General features: G+C 56.6%; 1 protein-coding gene across 1 annotated transcript in view; it reads right to left on the reverse strand.

Moving 5' to 3' along the window:
• The window catches only part of CMIP (c-Maf inducing protein), a 237,977-nt gene that overhangs the window by 13,759 nt on the left and 202,423 nt on the right, over positions 1 to 21,795 (reverse strand). The window contains exons 8-13 of the mRNA XM_029213509.1: positions 19,107 to 19,210; positions 17,313 to 17,417; positions 11,397 to 11,750; positions 2,736 to 2,801; positions 1,403 to 1,429; positions 1,053 to 1,101 (exon numbers count right to left, since the gene is read on the reverse strand). Of these exons, the coding sequence (XP_029069342.1) occupies positions 1,053 to 1,101; positions 1,403 to 1,429; positions 2,736 to 2,801; positions 11,397 to 11,750; positions 17,313 to 17,417; positions 19,107 to 19,210 (705 nt within the window). The remainder of the gene's footprint in view (positions 1 to 1,052; positions 1,102 to 1,402; positions 1,430 to 2,735; positions 2,802 to 11,396; positions 11,751 to 17,312; positions 17,418 to 19,106; positions 19,211 to 21,795) is intronic.

The raw sequence follows: 21,795 nt of genomic DNA on the forward strand, positions 1-21,795 counted from the left end.
CTTTTGGAGTCAGGTGTAGAATCATGGTGTTTTAGAACTAGATCCTTCTAGATCCTTCTCGAACCAGGCTTTATAGTGTGGCCTCTTTAGAATACACTCTGGCTCCACCGAGAATAACTCCCTCCCTCATCCTCCGGCTCTGCCAGGGGTGCAACGTGTCCACCTCTGTCCCTGCCTGGGAACCAGACCCCTCATGCCCCAGACTCCGTGGGCACAGAGAAGGGGCCTGAGCACCTCAGGGCAGCCCCGCCTGGCCCGCTGTGCACGCTGCAGGGCTCGCCCCTTCTGGAGCCTAACTATCCCTGGGTGAGGGTAGGGCCTCGGTCCATGTACCAGTTGTGTGATCTCGGGCATGTAACCCCCGTTTTCTCAACTCTAAAAGGAGGGTAATTCCAATGTAAAATGGGGATGATGGTAGCACCTAGTCATCAGGGTTGTTGTGAGGATTAAATGAGAAAACGCATGTGCCTGACACAGCGTGAGCACCCAGCGAAGGCTGTTGCTGTCATTACAGCGATGCAATGGGAGAACGGCTGGGGTGGGTTCCCAGCCCACTCTGGGTCCTTGTTCACACACAGGGGCTCTGGGAGGGAAGGCTGCTGCCCTCTCCCTGAAGCCCAGCTGTTGGAGGGGCAGAGTGGCCCCTTGGGGAGGCCCTAGGCCACCATGCCCGGGAAATAAAACCTGGCTCAGATCCCAGCTCAGACATCTTCCCTGGCCCGCTGATACTCAGAACGGCAGGACCAGAGAGAATGAGCCGTATCTCAGAGCTGGTTAGGAGCCCCGGTGCCAGCCTGGCCCTAAATCATGGCCCGTGCCCTAAGGAGAAACAGCCGGTGGGAAACACCTCTGGGGAGCCTCAGTTTACAGTAAAACACTGACATCACGGGCCAGGCTTGGACACTTGGGTTGGGGGCTGTGTCTATGCACAAGGCAAAGGAGCCTTTGTAAACTGTTAAGGATGCCCGCGAGGGACAAGGGGGCCCTGACAGAGCCACATGCGCCCTGCTGCAGCCTGGACCGTGTGCCTGCGAGGGAGAGGGAGGCCTCACCTCTTGTCGTGGGTCTTCGGCGAACCTCTGAATCACGTACTTCAGTTCCCTGAAAGAGACGGGGTAGGGGCAGAGTCATGCCCAGGGTCCCGGCTGGGGTGGGCCGGGATCGGGGGCTGAGGACAGAGCTGGGGAGGGGCGGGGCACCGGCTGAGCTGGCGGGATCAGGAGACGCCTGGACGGGCCTGGACACGCGTCTCCGGGAGGACTTCTGGGAGGAGCCATCCTTGCCTCCCAGAAGGCACGTGACGAGGACGGGCCGGAAGGAGGGCTGGCTGCTGGGGGACGCCCGCAGGACAGAGGACACTCGTCCGGGAAGAAGGTAACAAGGGCGTTGCCCAAATACTCACTTGGTGAACTTCTCGTGTGCGAGAGCTCTGCAACAGAAACAAAGGGAAAACCGCAGTGAGCAGGGCGTTCGCGACAGCACAGTGATCCAGGGTCCTTCCTCTGGGGGCGGCAGGCTTTCTGCCGGATTCCAAGAACGACGGGGAAGTTGAGCATGAAACACCGACATCGTGTCCCCACTCGACATGACATGGAGCAGAGGAACGGGAACGGGCTGAGCTCCCCGGGCCCCTGCTTACTCTAAAAGGAGGGTAATTCTAATGTAAAATGGGGATGATGGTAGCACCTAGTCATGAGCGCCAGGCTTCAGAGTAAGCAGAAGCGGAGCTCTGGGGGGGTGCACGTGAGCACGTCTGCGCGTGGGCACCAGGGACCCAGGTGTGCTTGTGAAGTGTTCCACCACTAAGGCGCGGCTGCGCTAATTACCACCACTCATCCGAGTGGCAACCGGGGACCCTTCTCAGGGCCAGTCGCCTCGCGGGCCCACCGGCAGGTGTGTCCCCGCAGCTGTGGGGACAGCGACTGCAGCCAATGACGCCACTGCTCTCAGGAGTCGGATTTCTCCAGTCTCAAATCCTGGGGGCTCCAGGGACCAGCTGGGCCGGCAAACGGGGTAATTACTGCATGTAATGCCCCCTCGGAGAGCCGCATTTCATAAACACAGAGCTCCTCCGGAGAGAGCCCGGGGCTGCCTCCTGGGGCCCGGCTTCTTCACAGCTATCAAAACAGGCCTGCAGGCATTTTAGGGCCTGGTGATTTAGACAAAGCCTTCTCCTCAGGCCATTATCCACCAGAGAGTTTTCTCCCTATTTTCCCGTGATAAATTCAATACTGGGATAAGGGCGGGAGAGACGGAAGGGTCCGTTCCTGGCCCAGCTCACTGTGGGGCGTGAGCTAATCATCGTAATGGGGGTACTAAGGGAGCTTTCAGCATATGGCCGTGCAGCACACAAAGCCATTCCACACGCGTTATGTCTGGATTTTTACTCTGGCCCTCGGGAGACGGGAGAGGCAGGTTTTCCTACGCCCATCTGACGCACAGTAAACACCGCTGACGTGACCGCATGGGGGCTGGTGCGGAGGGCTTTGTACTCCTAGCTCAGTGAAGCCATCTAGCCATGCAAGCACGTGATTTCCCCATTTTCGGGGGTGGGAGTGAGCCTCCTCGGGGTCCCACAGCTGAGGACCAACACCTCCATCTCCATCTCCCGCTGTCGTCTGTGGTGTCCCCCGGTGCGTCCCGTGACCTGATCGGTCCCCCTGCTAAGGCCGGGGTGGCCGACGGAGGTTGTCCTTTCAGGGCCGGGGGGTGCTGGGGACGTGTGTGGGACTTACTCTTTGGGGAATGGAATGGGCTGAAGCAAGCTGGCCAGAGACGGTCTCCAGTCATCATAGTCAGACCTGGAACGAGAGGGGACGACGGTCAGGGCTGGTCTAGACGAGGGGCGGTTAATGGTGTGTTATCACACAGGGTCAAAGATGGGGCGAGAGTCTGGCAGACACCACGTGGCACCGACTCTGCTCTGGTGACCTCGGCTCCCAGGGGCCCCGAGGGACAAGCAGCTGGTGTCTGCAGTGTGGCCGCGAGGCCTGATAAGCCTCTCCGGAGACTTCCCCGTGGCCGCCGAAGGGGCTAGTCACCCAGCTCCCCGGATTCCTCCTCCTTGCCACCACACCCAGGTTCCCAGACCCTCGTTCCTTCTATCTTCCAGAGCACGGAGGGCTGTCATGGGCTGAAACGTATCCCCCTCAGATTCGTACGCTGAAGTCCTAACCCCAGGACCTGAGCCCAGGAAGAGGTGACTGAGGTAAAATGAGGTCGTTAGGGTGGGTCCTAATCCAACCTGACTGGTGTCCTCGTAAGTGGAGGTTAGGACACAGACACACACACAGGGATGACCACTTATAAGCCAAGCAGAGAGGGTCTCAGACAAAACCAACACTACCCACACCTTGATTCCACAGTTCCAGCCTCCAGAACTGTGAGAAAATACATTTCTGTTGTTTAAGCCCCTTGGTCTGTGCTGGAACCTGGCCTAAGCAGAGGACGGCCCCGGACCCCAGACCTGATTTGTGGTCCTGTGGGCCCGGGGCTCCCTGATGTATAGAATTCGCTGTTTTTTGTTTTGTTTTGTTTTGTTTTGTTGGCACCACCGTGCGGCTTGTGCGATCTTAGTTCCCCAGCCAGGGATGGAACCTGTGCCCCCTGTGGTGGAAGCGTGGAGTCCTAACCACGGGACCACCAGGGAAGTCCCAGAATTCGCTGTTTTTCAACCTTCTTTTCGTTCAGTTGGACCCCTCTGCCCCCCGCCGCCCCAAGGAGCTTTTCCAACATTTTCCTTAATTGCTCTCTAAGTACACTATATCTGTTAATATGCTGTATGTCTGTCTCTACTTTATTCCAAAAAAGAGGAAGATCTTCTCTCACCCCCCAGAACAAATAATTCGCCCTCACCAACAATGCACAGTTTAGATAACCCTGGTGTAGGAACTGCTCCCACCCCTCCTTCCTCCAGATAAAGTGATGATAAAGTGGCAGCCTTCAGAATCCAGCTCACACCCTGGAGTGTTCCGAGGAAAGATGCAAACGCCGCCGCCGGACACACCGAAAAGAATTCCCAGAAAAGCCTGTGGCCTGAGATAAGTTCTGACGGTGGTGCCGGCTCAGGGTTACTAAGCACTGACCAGGCCAGGCAGTGGGCACAGCCCGGCTCACTTAGTCCTCAGAACAGGCACTTGAGGACAAGAGTATCGCACCTGCCCTACAGGTGAGAAAGCGAGGCCCCTCGTGCCTCCTGAGTTCAAGCAGCTAGGACGCTCAGAGCAAGGATTCACAGCCAGGTCCTCGGACTCCAGTGCCCGAGGCTGGGTGTGTGCTTTATGCTGCCCACGGGTGGATGGGCACAGGGAGCCCAGATCAGGACGTGGAGACAGACCCCTTTCGACCTCATACCTGCGGTCATTGATTTTTACAGCTGGCGTGTCTTCCCTCTAAACCCCTTCCCTCTTTCCCTCCCACCTGTCACTGACTGACTTATGGTTTCCAGAAAAATCTAAAAGTAATAGGAGCAAACACTGTAGACAGCACCTGTCTCGAGCCAGGGGCTCTTCCAGGCACACACATGGATCAGCCCCTGTGTTCCTCCCAGAGACCTGGTGAGCTGGACGCGCCCGCCATCCCCATTCTACAGCCAAGAAAACTGAGTCTCGGTGAAGACAGGCACTGGCCCGAGGCCACACAGTCGGTAAGAGCTGGGGTTCGACCCCAGGAGCCTGGCTCCCGTGTCTGTGCTCCTACCCACCGAACAACATACTCGTGGCCCCTGTTTCCACCTGCAGAGGCAGGCCCTGTTCCCTTTCTCAAAAGGGGCACGTACTCATTTTTCTTTTGCTTTAAAAAAATATGTTCAATGTAGAAATGCCATTAAATACAGGAATCTCTACGGAGTGTTTAAATCACCCATAATCAGAGTGGGTGTCAGAGGAGCTGTGGCCGTGCCTGGTGTGTAGGCATCTGCTGGGCTCCCGGCCAGACACAGCCCAGACCATGGCTCACTCCGGAAGAAGGGGAGGTGATCAATGAACAGGGTTGTGTCACCGGGTCCAGGTGCTAAGCTCAGTGGGAGGTTGGGGCAGGGGTCTAGGTGAAAGCGTCTCCCCAGCCTGGAGCTCGGCCTCCTGAAGGCTCTGTCATGGCAGCTCACGCAGGACCAGGGGGAGGACGCAGGGGTGAAGGAAGAGGCAGAGGCAGACAGACTTCCTTCCTGGCCTGGGCCCTGCCCAGCTCCAAGTTTGCAGCTGGCTCCTGGACTTACTCCAAATATCCGGTCTGACCATTTTAGCGTACATGGTGGGTGTGTTGGGCAGAGACTGGGAAGCTAGGAGCCCGGGGCCTGGCCAGGCCCAAGGGATGGGCGTGGGATCCCCGTGGCCAGCAGAGCGCCTGTCAGGAGCATCCTGAGAGCAGTGCTGGCCTCAGGGCTGGCAGGCCAGGCTGACCTGGGGTGGTAGGGAGAGCTGCAGGCCGGGCTGTAAGAGGCCTGAGCCCACCTGCAGGAAGGACAGGATAGCCAGGGCTTCCTGGGCTCAGGGAGGAAGGGGAGAGTGAAACAGGTGCCTTAAGCAACCTGAGGGCCTCTGATGGGCCTCAGGTGTCAAGCAGCACACATTTAATCCTATAACCCCCATTTACAGATGAGAAATGGAGGCCCAGAGAGGTCAGGACACCTGCTGAAGATCACAGAGCTCAGGAGGGGAGAAGCTGGACTTGAACGAGGCTCCGTGAGCAAGAAATCCAGCCCTCTGGCCTCGGGCTGCTCTCCACGAGCGGTTTAGAGCCTACATGGCTGAGGACTTCCTTTCTCTTGCTTGGGAGGGGAGCGGGGCCGGCGAGGGCGGGGGGGGGGGGCAGTGGTGCGCGTAGGTAACACCAGAGACAAGCTGGGCCGGTGAGGTGTGGACGTGGGAAATGAGGGCAGAGTGGTTCCGAGGATTTGGGGCAGCCGCCTTGGCCCGGCAGAGACAATGCACACTTGGTAGAATTGTAACCCAGCTTGACAGGTGCTGTTAGACCAGAGCTCGGAGCTGTCCCGTGGACAAGGTGCTTCCTCCAAGCAGACCCTTTCCCCGATTTCACGGAATCTTCTGCATGGCATGGGGAGAACACACCAGCCTGAGGGCACGGGGGGCCAAGCAAGCCTCTGAGAAGCCGAAGCCCCCAGCACACGGGTCTGGGACGGGCAGGCCTGGCCCTGACGGCTGTGTGCTCGCAGCGCCCAACCTGAACCCTGGCTCTGTCACGGCCACAGCCTGGAGAATGCCGTGTGTGGCTCCCTGGGGTGGGGCGCTGGTGGGGTCCTCAAAGGGGCCCCTGGGGGTGAGCTAGGGCACAGCGAGGCCTGGGAGACCAAGGGGAGGTCCATGGCCTTTCTAGAAGACCATGAGCGAGGCACCTAATGCAGCCCAGGGCGCCAGGAGGGTGTGTCAGGGACACAGCTCATTCTGCTTTGCTCCTGCCGTCACACGCACAAGTATCTGCTCCCTCAAAAGGCAACTAGCCCAGGGATTAAAATCCAAGGTGAGACATGAGTGGCCTTTATCTCTGAAGCTGGGGATCTGGGCAAATCCCCCTTCTCTGCCTCGTCATCCCACCAGGGACCTGCCAGGGCTGTAGGCAGATCCACTGGCCTCAAATGCTCTAGGGAGTGTCTGGGTTCTACAGAGTGGCCACAAGCCCCAGGACATCTATACGCATACATACACTATACACACACACACACACACACACACACACACACACACACACACACACACACACGTGTATTTCTGCTGCTCTGCAGACCTCATCTAAAACCCTCGCCGGAAGCCCGAGCACGGAGATGCTGACCGTGGGGATGGGGGTACCTGTCCTTGCCGCAAGCCTGCAGGGTGCCAGGTGGTGTGGCGAACGCGTGGCACACACGAATTCACTGAATTCTCGAGGCAGCCCTGAGAGCCAGGACGCACTGACAGGCGTCACTATCCTTATTTCACAACTGGGAAACCGAGGCCCAGAGAGGCGGACTCATTGTCCGAAATCATACGATCAGTTGAACGGCGCGGGGAAAGATTGGACCCCAGTCTGGCTGACATTCAACCAAGGAGGTGAGGTGGTCCTTCCACCCCCGCCCCCGGGCACCCAGATCCTGCCCCCGAGTCCCACTGGGAAGACAGCGGCTGGCAGACGGTGAGCTGACCTGGAGGAACGGCTGGCAGCGGTGGTGTCTGGGGCCTGAGGACCCGCGTGAGGGCAGAGATGCTGACTGGGCTCCAGTCCACCCCACCCCAGAGCCTCATCAGACTCCCCAGCCACACTCACGGGCTTCATCCTGGCCGCGCGGTCGCCTGCAACCTCCTTCTCCATCTCTCCACCTGTTGGAGGCTATTCCAGCCACTCCTTGTCCGCCAGGGTCTCCAAGCCCCCAGACAGTCTCCCTTCCCTGCACTGAACTCCGGGTGTTTCCGCTCAGCAGAGCTGCGCTATCTGGCTGTGCCAGTCCTTCACGGAGCAGGGCGGTCCTGGGCGATGTCCCCGGCGCCTGCCTTCTACATTCTAGTCACTATCGTGCTTCCCGGTCACGAGGACAACCCCAAGTCCATCTGCATTTTCCCTAAAGGCCCCGAGGGGTGAGGCGTCTTCCAGCTGACCTCCAGCCCATCGAGGCCTCTTTTAAAATCCACGTGTTTGCAAAAGTAACAAGTAGCCAGATTCGAGCTGATCAGAAAACAGTGGATGTGCCCATCTCCCATCTCTCCCTCATGATGGCAGCTCTTTTCTCTTCCTGGACGGAAGGGCATCCCTTTGCCTGTGGCCACACGTGTGCCGGGAGATTCCCACGCTCCATCCCACCGGGCAGGCAATGTCGCTGCTTTTAGAACTTGGTGCTACTCAGATTCAGAGGGAATGAGAGCAGGGGGCGTTGGGTCCCCAGCATTTAGCACAGAACCTGGCCCACCTAGGTGTGCTGTAAGTGTTTGATGAAAGAATGCATAAATAAGTGGGTAAACAAATGTGTGAACCACACACATGTGCCCAGGAGGTTAAGAGCTGGAATCCGAACAACTATATACCAAACCTGCTCTGTCCAGCTCCCAAAGTCCACATTCTTTCCATCGTACCACCCAGCTTGGGCCTCACAGGGTGATGATCTCAGAGTCAGCCTTGACCTGTGCTGGGAATAGTTTTCCTTTTCTGAGTCTCCAGGGAACGTTTTGCAGTTTACGTTATTTTCCAAAGGTGTTAAATTCTAACTATTTGAGGGCCCTCTGATGGGAACACAACTAATCAGGGCCCCTGTCCACTCTCTCGGGATGGAGCGGTGCCCGCCTGCTCCTGTGGACGCGGTCTGCCAGGCTGGGCCCAGGCTCTAAGCATGGCTTCTTTGGCCCCCACAATGCACTGATAGGACCCCTCAATTCCACATTAGAGCCTCTGTCCTTCCATTCTTTACACATTACTCTCATCTGGGGAGCCGTCCTACTGATAACAGCAGTCCACTCTCACCAAGTCCTAAATTCTCCCAATAGCCCCTCTGAGGAAGACACCCATTTTAGAGATGAGAAAACTGAGGCCCAGAGAAGCCAAGAACACTGCCTGCAGTTACACAGCAGACTAAGTCCTATGGCCGCATTTCCTCAATTCTCAGATGCACGCTTCTTGCAAACTGAGTCTGCACTGAATGCCACATTCGTGGGTTGTTTTTTTTTTTTTCCCCCTCTCAAAGTGCTGTTATTAAATCGATGATGTGTCTTACTCCCAATGGTACCTTAAAATAGAGGAAACATAGTTGTAGTCAGAAAGTGTAGTAACTCCCATCTGCCCGGTGTCCATGCCTGCAAGATACCTGCTCTGTGCTGGGGCCCGAAGCCATGCCCTCTAATGGCTGGGGGCAGCTCGACTCAGAGAGGGTGGGTAACCAGTGCAAGGTCACAAGCTAACACTGACACCCCTGGGCCCTGAACCCGGCAGTCTGGCTCTGAATCTGTGCTTTTTCCAACGTATCATGCTTTGGAGCACTTTGAGCTGCTGGGGTTTTGCGGATTTGACACATGTGAGGCCCTCCAGTGGGCCAGTGAGTCAAGCAAGCAGCAGGGTTAGAGAAGGAAAGCTGCTGGGGAAAGAAGTGATCAGGCCCACATCGTGCTCTGCGCTCCCCCAAGGTGAAAAAGGCTTCTGGACGTACAAACCCTGCTTCGTGGAGATCTCCGGGCGGGGCGGGACGTGCTGCCCTGAGCAGTGGTCAGGAAGGCCGCCCAGCGCCCAGCAGGCAGCCTCTGACGGGCCCCCTGACCCCCACCCATGACCTGGCAGCTGGGCAATGCGGGCAAGCAGGAGGTCTGGAAGCAGATCAGGAAGAACAGAGTCCTCATTCATGAGCATGTTTATGAAGAAGGAAAAAAAATGTGTGTCAACTGCATGATGAAACTCAAATCCTTAGTGCTTAATGAGAAGTATGAGTCAGGGCCCGAACTGGCAGAAGGTCTGGGAGTTCCAGGTGTCTGCGGAAAACAGCCGGAGTCAGGGGCCGCAGGAGGAGAGCCGGGCCCGGCCAGATGAGAAGGAGATGTGGGCCGCGGCTGGCCGGTCCCTCGGAGGGCTGGCCGCCACCCTGGGAGAAAGCGGGGACTCCTCCAGCCTTAAAGAGACTGAGATGTGTTCTCGGAGATGCTCTCTGAGCAGAAGTTTGAATCTGCTTTGGGTGGGGATATCGCTAATCGTGGTCGTGCCCTCAGCTGGCCTTGGCTGCCGGAACCAAGGGAGGCCTCCCCTTCTCCTCTCCGGGGCCAAAGCAAGGGCAGAGGAAGAGTTTGGGGATGCTGCAACCAGAGTCACCTCCAATCACGAGAAGCCACTGCGTAACGTGTACGCCTGTGTGTGCACACACGTGCTCACCTCCACAGACACCACAGGCCTCGCTTTTAGAGCGTGAACAGGGGCACCCCTAGGCAGCTCTCATTCACCAGGCAACCGGCAGGTAGCCTCCACCCTCTGGACCACGAGCACACTCCGGGCAGCACCCCGTTCATGAGAGCAGAACGAACGCCGCAGACGAGCAACAACGACGCAGGGACTCAGTGTGACCCCAGCAACACTGACGAGCCCCAGGAGGCAGGCCCCCCCAGATCGAGGGGCCCTGGTGCCCTGACATTAGATAAGCACCGGGCATCGGTCAGACGCGACCATGCCGTCGTGCCCCCAACCCCTCGGAAAAGCCCATGTGCCACCCCCAACTGCACCGGGCAATGCCCATCCCTGCAAGTGGTGCCAAGTCCTGTTCTGAAGGACAGAGCTGGTGGCAGCAAGTGGGGGAGGCGTCTGCTGGGTTCTCCCGGCCCAGCTGGTCCACAGAACTGCAGAGCTCAGCGCGGGGCGGAAGGGAGTGGACAGCAAGGCCCTCCGCCTGGGGCTCAGCACCAGGCGCACATAGTCCGAGACGGGTCTGGGGTGTGAATGGTGGAACTGGAAAGACCCTTGGGGGTCAAAGACTAAGACCCCCTCCATTCTAGAGTCACACAACTGAGGCTCGGGGAGGGGCAGGCACGGTCCAAAGCACCCAGCTCAGAAGCACCACTCAGAGCAGACTGGTCTCCGGCTCCTGCTTAGAACTCCTCCCACCAGCCAGGCGCGTGGAGCCTGATCCGCATGCCATGCTCCCTCCCCCGCCCAGCGGATGAGGCTGCATGGGGGCAGCTGCTGGAACCTGACGGCAAGTACACACCACACACGCGAAGCGTGCATGCATCGTGTGACACAGAAACACACCCACACACTGGCTCATGGGCATATCTGCACACATACAGAGAACATACACACACACTCCAGCTCTTGTGCACAAATGCTCATACCCACGTGTTGCACTCAGAGCCACTCATGCACAGAAGCAGCACAAGCACCCGGACACACCTACACTTGTGCACTTACACTCACAGGCACTCGAAACACACATACTGCCCCTATAGGGAAATCCACATCCCTCCCATATCCAACTCCTATATGTAGACACACAGACACACACAACACACAGAAACTAGGGCAATCACCCATATGCTATTTTGCCCTCATACATCCAAAGCCATTTACACTCACACAAGGACAATTACAGATTCGGAACGAGCCCACACCCTACACGACACGCAGAGGTGTCCACACACGCAAAGACATACTCGGGCCCCGTGCGCTGAAGCACATCCTGGCAGGCGTACACACTCACACATTCTCAAACTCACAGACACAGCTGTAGACGTCATGCTTGTGCCCGTACCCTACACACGTGTCCAGATCCTCGAGCATACGCGTACACACACAGCCGTGCACGCACGCACCCCAGAACAAGTGCCCTCACACCCTACATCTGCATCCTGTGCACCCGCACTCAGCACGCCCGCGCTTGCACGCCTCCAGCCAGCGGCAAGCCCCTCCCCAACCCGAGGGTACCAGGCAGGCCGGGGGACACTCACAGCAGCTTGAGGATCTCCACGTAGCAGCCGAGCGTGCGGTCGGCCTGGGGGCCCAGCTCGATGCTCATGGTGCTGCAGGCGGGGCTGACCATGAGGCAGTCGATGAGGTTGGGCTCGCTGTCGTTGCCCACGCTGGCCGTCAGCGCCGGCTTGGCAGTGCTGGCGGGCTCCACCTCCACGTGGATCTCGCTGGAGGCCACGACCACCGACTTGAGCCGCGCCTCGGACAGCGTGGCTTCCTGAGACACCAGGTCTGGGCTGGGGTGCAGAAGGCGCAGAGGTAAGGTGGGCTTCCGGTCGCAGGGCTGCTGGCAGCCGTTCCGGATCTCCTTTAGGCTGGGGGAATTGTCGCGGCTGGGGGAGAGGTGGAGAGGGGCGTGAGTGCGGGCCCTGGGGGCGGGTCACAGAAGCCGCGAGCTGCCATCTAGTGGCTGCTTCCAAGCGCCAGGCTGCAAGCAGCTAAGTGTCCCCGGAACCCCACGGCGGTGCGATGAGCTGGTGCTACTGTACCCCTCCCCAACAGTGAGGAGACAGGCTCCCTCAAGGCCTCCAGACAGGGAGAGGTGGGGATGGCATCCAAACCGGGCTGCCTGTCATCGAGGCACGTGCTGTAGTCCCAGCACATAGCAGGTGGTCGACACGTTTGTGGAACGAATAAGTGATGTTAACCTCTACACAAGACCCATAAGGCCCCTGGCGTTCACCTCCACCAAAATACCTTCCCTGGCCACCTTCCGGACACACCTGTGAGACCTACTAGCGATTTTACTTCTAGTTGCTTCCTGTGGTCTAACTGTCCCCCTCCCCCTAATATCCTCGGGGCAAGGCCCAGGCCCCACCTCTGCGGCCCCATCCCTGCTGCGTGAGAAAGCTCAGCTTCTGCCCCGCACCTGGGAACACCCTTCAAAGGGATCCCAAACCCCAGATGCTAGTGCCGTGGAGTCTGCACGTCCCTCCTGTCTGCAGCACCCCACCGCTCTCGGCTAACCCCCCCATCCCGCCCCTTGCAGCATCTCCACCACCTAGAGGAACGATGCTTGTGCAGGGGGTTAACAGGTGTTAGCTGAGGAAAGGGCGCTATGGCATCACTGAGGTCACATGTGTTTGGGAAATGCTGGGCCTCTTTACAGCAGGACTTGTCAGAGCTTTGAGTCTGGGTAAAGCGCCTCCTCACTGGGTGCTTCCAAACATTACGGGGAGGCGCGCGTCAGGACAAAGGTAACTCCAGCAACGGGCTTCCTTTGTTGGTGCCCCTGGGCTGGCACGGTGCTAAGTGCTATCACGCAGACCACACAGACTTTCTCAGATATCTCTGAACGGTAGGTATTACCATCTTCACGTTACAGGTGAGGAAAGATGCTACCAGAGGTCAAATGACTACCCTGATGACATGGCTCGTAAGTGGAGAGGACTTGGATTTGAAACCAGGTCCCTGACTGCATGTCCAAGACGCTGCATGATCCCATGCAGGTCCTCCTCCCCCACGAAGTCTTCCCTGATTTCTTCCACCCGCCGCTCTCACCCTTCCTGCCCCTGTGCCAGAACCTTCCACCCCTGGCTGGACACCAGTGTCCCTTGAGGCGCTTCTAAACATCCTAATGTCCCAGTAGGTCGGAATCTCTAGGGTGGAGTCCGGACACCAGTCATGTTTAGGGCTTCCTGTGTGTGCGGTCACGGTTGAGCCCACGGCTCCAAGAGACTCAGAGCACGATGATATGATCACAAACAGCTGCTCGTCCAGTCCTTCCCGAAATGGGCCACACGCATGCGCCTGTGCTTCCAAAGAGACGCGCGTGCTCCCCGTGCACAAGGACTGGCTCAAGCACAGAACTCACACCCAGTGTGCTCAGAGGGCCTGGATTTGTCCAGCACGTGCCACGAGCCAGGCCTGAGCTGAGCCCACCAAGGATGTTTGATAAATACACTTTGAGCTTTGCTGGGGAAAAACAAAACCCTTTAGCTAAAGTCCGAGAATTCTATGCCCGATGGAAAATTGTGTGTGGTCCGGTGGAGGATGTGGCGTACTCAGAGCAAACTTGCTATCCAGTACTCAGCTCCATCCCCTTTGCCTTTGCTGGGATTTAGGAGTGGATTTTCAAGGCTGCTTGGCTTAGATTGGGCGATTTTCCAGCGAGCTATGCTAACCTGGGTCAAGTTGTCTGTTCTCTTGTGTGCAAGTACATCACGTACCTACTGAGAGCGCCGCAGATGGGCCCGGTAGACGGCACGGGGTTTTATCTTCCAGGGACTGACCGAGGGGGTGGGATGGACCTGAGCCTAGGGAAGGTCTTGCATCCCTCAGGGTGATTTCCTGGGGGAGGTGAGGGCAGAACTTGGATCCCCAGCTACTGTGGGCTGCGAGGGGGCTGGGCTGTCTTGAGCAGGGAATCAGGGCAGGCCTGAGCGGGAGGCAGCAGGGCCCGCCTCGCCCTCCCCAGGCCTCCACCCTGGGCACCTAGTAGTAACCGCCGCCTACTGGGATCCCCAAGGTCGTGCTTGGCCTCTGCAGCGGCAGCCAGAGGGGAGTCTGGAAACGGACACCTCATCAAGTCCCTTCTCTACTTAAAACCCATCGGCGACTACAACGCCCTTAGAATAAAACCTCCACAACTGACACACAGGCACAGCTCCGCCACTCAAAGCACGGTCCCCAACCAGCAGCAGCGGCATTACTGGGAGTCTATGAGACAAGCAGAGGCTCAGGCCCTGCCGCAGACCCGCTGACATGACCCCAGGAGCAGCTCAGCACGGGAGGTGGAGGTGGGAGAAGCTCAGTGGTACAAGTCTCTCCATGGCCTGGCCTTCCTCTCCAACGTCGTCTTCTGCCTCTGCCCCTCTCTCTGCTCAGGGCACACTCAGTTTCCTTCACTTCCTCCCCTGCAGTGGCCTTTAGCGTGGAGCAGATCACTTGTGGAGTTTAAGAATGCAGATTCCTGGGCCTGGCCCGGAAACGCTGCGTCCAGGAGTCTGCATTTTCAAGCAGCACTCCAGGGGACTCTAAAGCAGGTGTTTAAGGACCATGGGTAGGACATGTGACCAATGGCAGCTCCATCTGCACTGCCGGGCCTTTGCACATGCCGTTCCCTCTGCCTGGAACGTCTTGTCCTCTTGCCTTGCTGACAGCCAGCAGGTGTCAATTTAAATATCACCTCCCTGCAGAATCCCTTCCTCACTTCCCCCTAGAGCAGGGGTTCTCAACTCTGGCCACATAATCCACTTGCCTAAGGTGTTAAAAAAAAGAAAGAACCCGATGTCAGGGGCATCCCACTTAAATCAGAATTGCAGTGGGTGGGGCCCAGGCACCTTTTTTTTTCTTCTTCTTCTTCTTTAAGATATAACCAGTGGGATGCGGGTAAATGTCTAACAACAAAGTCTCCAGAAAAAAAGGAGCCCTGACTGGTAGTGTTTGCCAATTTTCCTGGTGTAAATACTCCCACCATGATTGAAGTCAAGCTACCAACATGCCATCCCCGACTGTGGAATTGGGAAGAGATGTGCTTCCAAGTGTGCCTGGGCTCCAGCACACCCCGGGGGTAACATCAGTCCGGTCTCGTCCACAAATCTTAGGTGCAGAGCTTTGTGACTATCACAAATTCCCCTGTGTAATAAACAGCCACCAGGCCAGGGCTCCTCCTCCTGATACTTCGGACATCTGTGGCCGGACAGTTCAGATGATTCCGGGCTGCTCTGTGCGTGGCAGCGTGTTCAGCAGTATCCCTGACTTCCACCACCGGATGCCGGCAGCAGCCCTCCTTCTGCAGCCCAGAATGTCTCCGGACGTTGCCGGATATCCCCGGGGGGTCAGAGCTGCCCCCAGCTGAGAACCACTGACCAAGATCAAGATGTGAAACATTTCCAAGGGCCCAGAAGCTCCTCTCACGCCTTTCCACCTAAGTCCCTGCCCCGAGGCTGCCACTATTCTGGCCTCTATCACCAGAGATTGGTTTTGCCTGTTCTTGAAACTCAAGGGACGAGATTCACACTCTGTGCATCTTTCGGGTCTGGCTTCTTTCCCTCCATATTGCGTCTGTAAGGTTAGTTCACTGCTTGCTGGTTGCACTAGTTTGTCCATTCTCGCTGTCCTGCAGTGCGCCTTCGTGTGAACACACCACAACTTACCCGTTCTACGGCTGAAGGACGCTGGGGTTGAGGCAGGCCGTAGTCTGGGGCTATTACAAATGCTGCTGCTGTAAACCTTCCTGTGCATGCCTTATGATGGACACACCGAAGCGACGAGAGCTGGGTCCCAGGCTTTCTGTGTGTTTAGCTTCTGTAAGCCTTCCCGGGTGACGCTGGCATGCAGCCAGGGCTGAGGCTCCTCGCCGTGGACCACGTTAATTACGCCTCTGGCGTCTTTCATCACAGCCCTGATGAAATCGCTCGCATTCTCCCTCCCACCCCCTCCACCCACTGCCACACCATCCGCTCTGGGAGGGCAGGGGCCCCATCGGCGGGTTTGCTTTTGTACCTTCAGCGCCTGGCACAGCAGGGACCCTCACTAAACAAGTGTTGAAAGGATGAGAGAAGGACAGAGGCTGGCTGTTGCTGTGCACAGTGTGCACGGGTCCTAATTCTGGTTCTTTCCATCTCTGTCCTTCTCCTAGGGTGGGAACTGGGAAAGAGATTCCATTCTGCTTCCTGCTCCCAAGTCAGGGAAACCCTGCTCGAGGGCAGCCAGGCAGAGCCTTGGAGACGCAGAGGGAAAACGCTGGCAGGTGCTGTTTCCTGTTCCTGCCCCGAAACCTAAGTCCCAGCTCAGGTGTCCGCGGAGCGAGCCCCGGGAGGGTGGGTGAGGCGGAGGCTTCAGGAGGAAGAGGAGCCTGCGAGCCTGTGACACCCCTGATGCTCTTCCTACTTGCTGGGATGGCCTGGGCTTGAAATGCATGCGGATCAGCTCCAGAGCTGCAGTGTATGAGGCCAAGGGCAAGTGACCATCCATGTACACAGGGATGCCGAGGACGGCTGTACAGGCCATGCCTTACTCTCTACTGCTTCCTCCTTTTTTTTGGCTTTTAATATAACATGCTGTAGGGCATGGAACAGGCACCTGGGAATGACCAGCATGACATCTTCATGTTGCCCTGTTTGCACAGGTTTTCAGTGATGCTCCACTGCCTTTCCTTTAAGGACTGAAATACATTCCTGCGATGCTCCCAGCTCTAGCGGTGCCTAGACACATTTTGGTGCTCTCCGAGTTGTGCAGTACTCCACCTGAACAACTGGACAGGGCGGCTGCAGAAGATGCCATCTGTGCCCTGCACATCATACCTTCTCTGATGACCCCAGAGATCACCAGAGAAAGTTCTATATGACCAATGGCATCCACGTCACGCTACATCCCAGGAGCCAACCTCAATCCGGGAAGAATGGGAGCTGGTAAGTAACTACCCCGGTGTCATCATCCCTCAGGGGAGGGACTCCGAGAGAACATTCCACAGTCTCCCGGGAGGTCCCACTGGGACACGCACAGGTGCCTGCAGTGGTCACCTGCTTACGAACATCGAGTCTGCTGGCTGTCCTCCCTTCCCAGGCTCCCTCCCACTGCTTCCTGGGGTTACCTCCCTAATAAGCTGCTTGCACCCAAACCCTGGGGGACCCAGGACAGTGGCTCCGTCATGTCTTCTTCCGGTTACATGTGCCCGCTGGTGAGAAATCTTCAGAATAAAACACTTGTTCCTAAAGCCAAGTCAACACGACGGCCTTGCAGTGCCAGTATTGATTCACAGTGTTTGCTTTTCCAGTCACATCCCTGGGTTCTGGGCCCTGGCACCAGTGAACACAGGGGATTTGGCAAACGCACTTGAGGCAGGTCCAGTGGAAGCCACTCCACCTCCCTGCCTGGCCAGGTGTGTACAGGTCACCGTCCTTGGGGCAAGCGTGTCCCACCCAGGCCCTCCCGAGGCGGTGGGGACTGACCTGTTGATGAACTCTTCGTAGCAGGAGTAGATGGCGGCCAGGCACACAGCCACCAGGTTGGGCAGGACCCGGGGGTGGGGGCAGTGCCCCGTGGGGCCGTGCATGCTAGAAAAGAGGAGAGGGCTAGGTGAGGTGATGGCAGGGTGGAGGGGGAGGCGGGGTGCCCTTCAGACACACACTGGGGGGTGGGATGGGGGTCACCCCAAGTCCTCTGCTGGGGGGTTGGCAACACCGGGATTTGCGTCCTGGCTCTGCCATGTGCAGGCAGCAGAGAGCCAAGCTCTGGACCGTGGGCTCCAGATCCAGGGAGCCTGTGTTCACGCCCAGCTGAGTGGCCTTGGCAAGCTTCTTAAACTCTGCACTGTTTCCTAAGCTAGAAAATGGGGACAACGGCCCCCTCCTCAGTGGGTACCGTGAGGATCTAATTTTCTAATTCATGGGAAGAGTTAGCAGACAGTGGCCATACGTCCTGTGTCTGTAATTCATGCCCAGCGGTTCTGTAACAATCATTCACCTCATTTTCTTTTCCAAGTGGCCTGCTTTGAAAGAAAAGTTATTATGGTCAACCTGATCCTGGCCTAGCATGAGGTCTGGGACACATTTGCTAAGTCCTCCATAAATGCCAGGCATTGTTATGCGTCACAGCTATGTCTGTGCCTCAGTTTTCTCATCTGTAAAATGGGGCTAATATCCCTACTCCCAGGGCTGCTTGGGGCCTGGGGATAATACCTGTAACATTCCCGGAAAATCGGTGTGGCCGTTGGGACTAAGAGGCCTAACCTGAAACAATTTCATAAACCATTACTGGGTGCTTTAAAGGGACCCTGGGGTCACCAGGGTTCCAGCAGGACAACTTTTTTTTTTTTTTTTAATTTATCTATTTTTCTTTGGCTGTGCCGCGTGGCATGCAGGATCTTAGTTCCCCGACTAGGGATGGAACCCGTGCCCCCTGCAGTGGAAGTGCAGAGTCTTAACCACTGCACTGCCAGGGAAGTGCCCAGAAGGACACATTCCTTGGGTTTGGAAATGCTTTGTGAGTTTCAGGTGACTATCTTTTGGAGCCTGGCTTCGACAGGCTATCACGATTTTCTTAAAAAATGAGAAGAGTAGTGATGACGACCACTAACGTTCCCATCACACTTAGGCACCGTTCTTGGTGTTTATGTGTATAAGCTCACAGAATCCTCATGTTACCTAGATGAAGTAAGTACTATAGTTCTCATCTTACAGATGAGGAAACTGAGGCACAGAAAAAAATTTTAAAAATCAAAACAAAAGCACCCCCTCCCCGCCCCAAACACCAAAAGTAAGAGTCAGAATATCAGGCTTCCTCTAGGCCAAGTCTGGGAGGTGGCTGTTCAAATCCCCAATGATGACTCTCCTGGGCTAGCAGGAGATCGTTCCCTACACACCCAGCACCCACAGGCGGGATCCACAGAAATCCTCTTATTATTTAGGACTCTTAACCATTTCCTGAGTTCCTACTGAGCATCAGGCACTGTGCTAGGGGCTTCCTCATATATCACCTTATTTAACTGCATGACAACCCCTGTGGATAGCAGAGGAAAGAGGATCAGAGAGGTACAGCGACTGGCTCAATGTCACACAGCAAGCGAGTGCCTCAGACCACATGGGGTCAGGAGGACGCAGGAGACCCTCGTAAAAGATGAGACGCTTGGGGCCTCTGAACGCCAGCAGCTCCTCTCCAGGCATCAATGGAGTGAGTGGTTCTGGGTGCAGAGGAAAGCTGGCTTGCAGGCCAGGAAGGGGAGGGGGCCCGGCTGAGGAACCCACCTCTGAATGAACTTCTTCACCACCTCCATCCCCGCGTTGAGCTCGTTCAAGGCAAGGATGTACTCCTGAGTAAACAGCCTCAGTCGCGGGCACTTGCCAAAGTCCTGCAGAGAGAGCAGAGGGCAGGAGCTGGGGAGACAGGCAGGCAGGAGGCCAGAGGGGTGGTGGGACCCCACTCTGCCCCGAGACATTGGGGTGGAAGGCAACGGGGACATGCCAGCCATCTCTTCCTAAAAGCACAAGTATCTTTCACTCGAAGGGACCGGCCCTGTCACCCTCTCCTCACAACTCCCGATGGCTGCCCGTGGAGATGGGAGATGGCCTGCCACAGGAGGGTCCCTGACACCTGTCACCCACCCTGTGGGTCAGCGTGCCACCCAGACGTGCTCGGAGAACAGCCCAGCTGGTGTGTTTCCCTTCCGCGCGGCTGCACGGGGGCCTGCAGATGCCCAGCTGGCCTCCAGCGAGGACCGGCTCCTCTTGTGCAGTCCCCCGAGAGTTTCTGGGCCCCCTGCTTTCTCAGCTAAGAGGGGAAAGGCCAGCATCCGAGGTGGCTGTCGGCTTGGGGACTTGTCAGGAGAAGCAGCACAGGCGGTGCAGGAGAGAAGGGCGTGGGCCAGGAAAGGACCGCGTCCCTTCCCACGTCACTGGACTTCTGAACCCGCGTGCTGGGCTGTGAACGGCCAGGAGGGCAAGTCACGGTGTGGTGATGAGGCTGACCAGTAAGACATCAGAGGGAAGCCCGGTGGTCTCCAAACTCCGCTGTTTCTTCTCCTGCCCCTGCTCAGGGGGAACCCACTTAATAAAAAGCAACCTGGATCAGACTCTAATCTAAAATAAAGCCTGTGGAGACTTCCCTTGTAGATCTAACCGATCCTGCGGGTCCTGGGGAAAGCCCACATCAGAACACGGCCCGCCCACGCCCTCCTGCCAGCTCACAGGAGCGAGTTTCTAGAGCGCCTGGTGCTTCTTCAACCTGGAGTGAGAGGCTGAATTAGTATCCTCAAGACGATGGGGGCTCGTCTGCTTCCATCCTGCCTACTAGGGTTATGCCTTTGCATAAGGAGGGCAGCAAAAGCCACGAGAAAGCCCAGAAGGATCTACACACGCACGTGCGTGCGCACACACACCACAAATACATATGTACATACACGCACACACAGAGCGTTGGGCTAGAGGATGGGGCCCCTGCATGAAGAGAAGATGGAAGCTTGATTGTGCTTTCAAACTGAGGAAATTGCCCAGAGTCCCTGAGTCCCCAGGAAAAGGGTAACAGGAAAGCTGTGTGGCCTTGTGCAGCCATGGCCCTCTCTGGGCCTCACTGTCTCCACCGTGGAACGAGAGTTGAAGAAACGATCTCTAGGCCCCTTCCACCCTTAACGTTTTATGATTCTATGAAAACTGATTCAACTAAGCCCTGCTAACTGCCATTACCTCTGTTATTAGATTTCTGGATAGTCAAGGTCATTTCCCTGGAAATTAACATTATAGATGGGTCTGGTGGCCTTTTAACATGTGGGTGAGGGACATTTTGCCTCTTTGGCAAAGTCAAATATGTTGCCTTTGGAAAGTAGGAGGTCAGATCACGGGCCACTAGAGGCCACAGCCACATCTTCTTGTCGCCTCTGCCACAAGAACACACCAATGAGTGGCATGTGGGCACAGGAGCCGTGATCATTCTTGGGGATGCAGTTGAACAAACTGTTTAGAATCTCCAGGGGAACATACTTAAGGGATGCTTCCATTTGTATCTAGTTTTTATTGTGGCCCAAGGAGTAACATTCTTCGAGACTCTTAACCTAGATTCAGTTTGCTCATCCCTGAAACGGGACACGGGATATAGTGACAAAAGATGCACTCTGAGAGTAGGGGAAGCTCTGAAATCCCAGAATACCACGGGGGTGTGTGACCTTCCCCATTTCCCAAACATTCAAGCATGTCCTTGAGAAACACTGCACGTGGGGGGAAGTCAGGGCTCAGGCTGTGCTGACAGGTACCCACACCAGCTCCGAAATGCTGTCCCGGCCGATAACTGAGGTTTAGGGAGTGTGAAGTGGGTGACACCGAAGGCCCGCCGCGCTTCCCGTGCCTGGTGTGAGCCACAATCACATTTGTCTCTTCTGCAGGAGGGCCTAATTCCCCCACCCTGTCCTCTCTACAGTTCTCTTTGACATAGTTCAGTGTGTAGTTAGTGGACTTTAAGAGCAAGTGGGATTGTGAAGTGTTACAGCATCCCCAGACCCCGGGACCATACGGGGGAGTTCTTTAAAAGTGAAGTAAGCATTCATGCCCGAGGGTCCCCAGTCTCTGCCAGGCCACAAAAGATGCTATAAATTCTGGATCTGCCTTGTAGCTGTTCTGATTCTTATCCAGAAAATTACACAGTCAACACTCCAGGCCCATAAAACTAACCAGGTATAAGGGAGATGCTGTATGGTTAAGCCTTGGGAGGCTGCCTGAAATTTGACATTTTCCCCTTTGAAGTCAGATGTCCTAAAAGAACCCTTACTAAACAGCCTATTGACTACCATGGAATGCGCAAAAATGCTTACGCACCTGAGGAGGCATGGACCCTGGCCAGGGGTGCCCTGGGGATGTGGCTCTGTCACTGACGTGTTGTGATGAGAGAAGGTCCTTTGCAAAAGAAACTCCAGAACCTTTGCTCTGGACTCTGAAAGGGCATGGCCCT

Source organism: Monodon monoceros, unplaced genomic scaffold (assembly GCF_005190385.1).
Source record: "Monodon monoceros isolate NGI ecotype Baffin Bay Population unplaced genomic scaffold, NGI_Narwhal_1 Super_Scaffold_10, whole genome shotgun sequence".
NCBI lineage: Eukaryota > Metazoa > Chordata > Mammalia > Artiodactyla > Monodontidae > Monodon > Monodon monoceros.